This window comes from Myzus persicae, unplaced genomic scaffold (genome assembly GCF_001856785.1).
Source record: "Myzus persicae strain clone G006 unplaced genomic scaffold, MPER_G0061.0, whole genome shotgun sequence".
NCBI lineage: Eukaryota > Metazoa > Arthropoda > Insecta > Hemiptera > Aphididae > Myzus > Myzus persicae.
In genome coordinates, this window is record NW_019103565.1 from 145,457 (window position 1) to 148,073 (window position 2,617).

Here is a 2,617-nt window from a genome sequence, read left to right on the forward strand (position 1 = left end):
TTAAGTTTTTTACTCTTTTGAATGGCAGACTTTTATTCAAACTATCGATATTTAAAAATCGAATTTCTGACAATTTATAAGGCATTATAATAGTTATAATTTATAAATATTTAAAGTTTGGATGAGCGGAGTAGTGAACAAACATTTTGTGGGGTACTCATTTACCACTCCACTCAGTCAATCAAAACGTTAAATACTTGTAACTCATAATTCATAAGTCCAAAATTAAATTTTTATGTATCCACTCCAGAACATATTAATTAAAAATTATAACAAGTATTATTAAAAATATTTTAAAAAGTTTTAATAGTTTTTGAAATATTAAGTGGCTTACGTTAAATGAAATAGGCAAATAAATGCTGGTTTATTCAGTCAACTTCTTTCGGTTTTCAATTTTCTTGCAACCACCATATTCCTATATAGGATTTTCATTTTTCAATATCGCACTTCATCCTATATGTCTTTCTTTCCTATTGGTTAGTAATGTATTGACGACAACAGAACGATTCAGGGCAAATAGATGTGTATCATTTTACAATTTATAATAATTAAACTGACTTGAGAAATTGACCGAAAAACCCTTATCAACATTCAAAATCTGCCCGTCTTCGTCGACCAAAAGCTGCTCGACATTGTCTGAAAACTCCCCATCCTCCCCCGAAAACTGCTCATTTTCGCCCAAAAACTGCTCGTCGTTACCACAAATCTTTAAATTCTCGACTGACTCGTCCAGTGTGTCTTTAAACAAATTATAAAATTCTTGGGCTTCCTTTTTAGCTTCACAGTACATATTTTTTTCCTTGGAATCCGTCCACTGGTTGAATTCGTTGATCAGGTATGTTGGTTCAGTTTTTTTCGATATGGGAAACATCTGAAACATCCTTTCCGTCCGACAAATTGCCATGTCAAATAAAGCTATTTCCATATCTAGAGCATCGGCATTTTGCTTCATTGTCTTTATGGTTAACCATCCAACCACTGCAAAGTGATGAAAACCCTCTTCAAATCGAGCATTTTTCTTAGCTTCCATCCCTTGAGCAACAATCGTTTTGACGAGCAGTCGAAGATTCAACCTTTTTTTTGCTTCTTCTTTTAACTCCAGTAAAGACCAGTTTTCTGGTGGGTTGGGATCCATTACTGATACCATAATTTTCGCATCTAAATCCAACTCATGATGAATATTTTCAGCAGATTTAGCGCATTCACAGAAAGCATTTACTGAGAGCTCGATTGAATCAACTGCTTTGTACTTGAGGCCCAGCTCGAACTGTAATTCTGCTTTTAGCATCTGTGGAATACTGTCCGGTTCACCAGACGCTTTAAGCAGTTCGTAGGCGTTCTGTAATGTACGGAGCGCTTTCTTCGGCTTTTGATGGATAGCGATTTGTCTGAGTAGACAATTTTGGAACATACATGCCAGTGTCCACACGCTGTATGGCTCTTTAAGATACCCTCCATATTGGTCAACTCCCATTGCCAGGTGTAAGTCGGGCGCTATCGATGGGAATATCAGTCTGTTTGGGCCATCGGCAATGGTTCGTGCCTTCTCTAGGTAACCTATGGCAGTTTGCGTGCATCCGTTGCTGCCGTAAAATACGCCGGCCGCGTACCAGAACACCGCAGATTCCGGCCTATCATCGTTGCCATAATCACTGTCACGAGTGCGATTATTCAACATAAGAGCAGTAATCATAATGGCTTCGGCCACCCACAACCATTTGTATTCTGGGGGTTCAAACCATTCTTTTGTGTTAGTTTTTTCATAATTGCAGATCATGAATACAGCATTTAACATTTCAATAGGCGATTCGCTTACCTTCAGTAAATCATGTATGGTTAATAGCAGATTCGGCTCTGATAGGATCGATGGACCACATTTGTATGTATGATGTTGGAGTTGTCGTCTGCTGTCCATGTTCAGAATAAAATTTGCATACTCTGAATGAAAATTATGTTCCAATTGATCAATGAAACACTTATCCACCAGTGTAAGCAATTTGTTGCGATCAATGTTCATCTCCTCACTAAATGATTCTGATGACATGGACGATTTTACTCTTTTACTTTTCATTACATCAGACTTTTTAGTTGTATTGTGTTGTTTTTTCATCACTCTACTTTTCTCCAGGTACCGGCTCTTTACATGTTTGTATATTGGATTGATGTACCACTTAGGTAGCATCGAAACAGTTTTTAGTGGTTTTTTGTTCATTTTTTTACTATATTTTAAAAATGAACACAATGTTGGTTCAGTAATGTTTTTTTTAAGGGGTATTGGTTGCCTTTTAGTATGATTAGACTTATCAATCATAACTTTAATTAATGTTAAGTTGTTAATTTACTATTAGGTATCTGTATATAAATGCCTATAATAATATGATATATGAATATTTATTTATAATTATATTTAAGTTTAATGGTTTCTGTGGTTATGAATCTTTATGCAAATTAAAAACATTTGTGTTGTACTGGCCTTTTTTACTTAAAGCCTGTCGCTGTATATTATACGAAAATATACTGAGATATTAATTGCATAAATATAATAACTATGAAAATCTAGAAAAATATTTATTTATTTAAAAAAATATCTTTCAACATTACATTACGATGCATTATC

The 2,617-nt window shown here is 34.8% G+C and overlaps 1 protein-coding gene across 1 annotated transcript; it reads right to left on the bottom strand.

Annotated features, from left to right (window-relative positions):
- Nucleotides 1-393: 393 nt before the first annotated feature.
- LOC111034776 lies at nucleotides 394-2,212 on the bottom strand. The gene has a single exon (XM_022316137.1). The coding sequence runs from the start codon at nucleotides 2,210-2,212 to the stop codon at nucleotides 533-535; it is 1,680 nt and encodes a 559-aa protein (XP_022171829.1). The 3' UTR covers nucleotides 394-532.
- Between the last annotated feature and the right edge of the window lie 405 nt (nucleotides 2,213-2,617).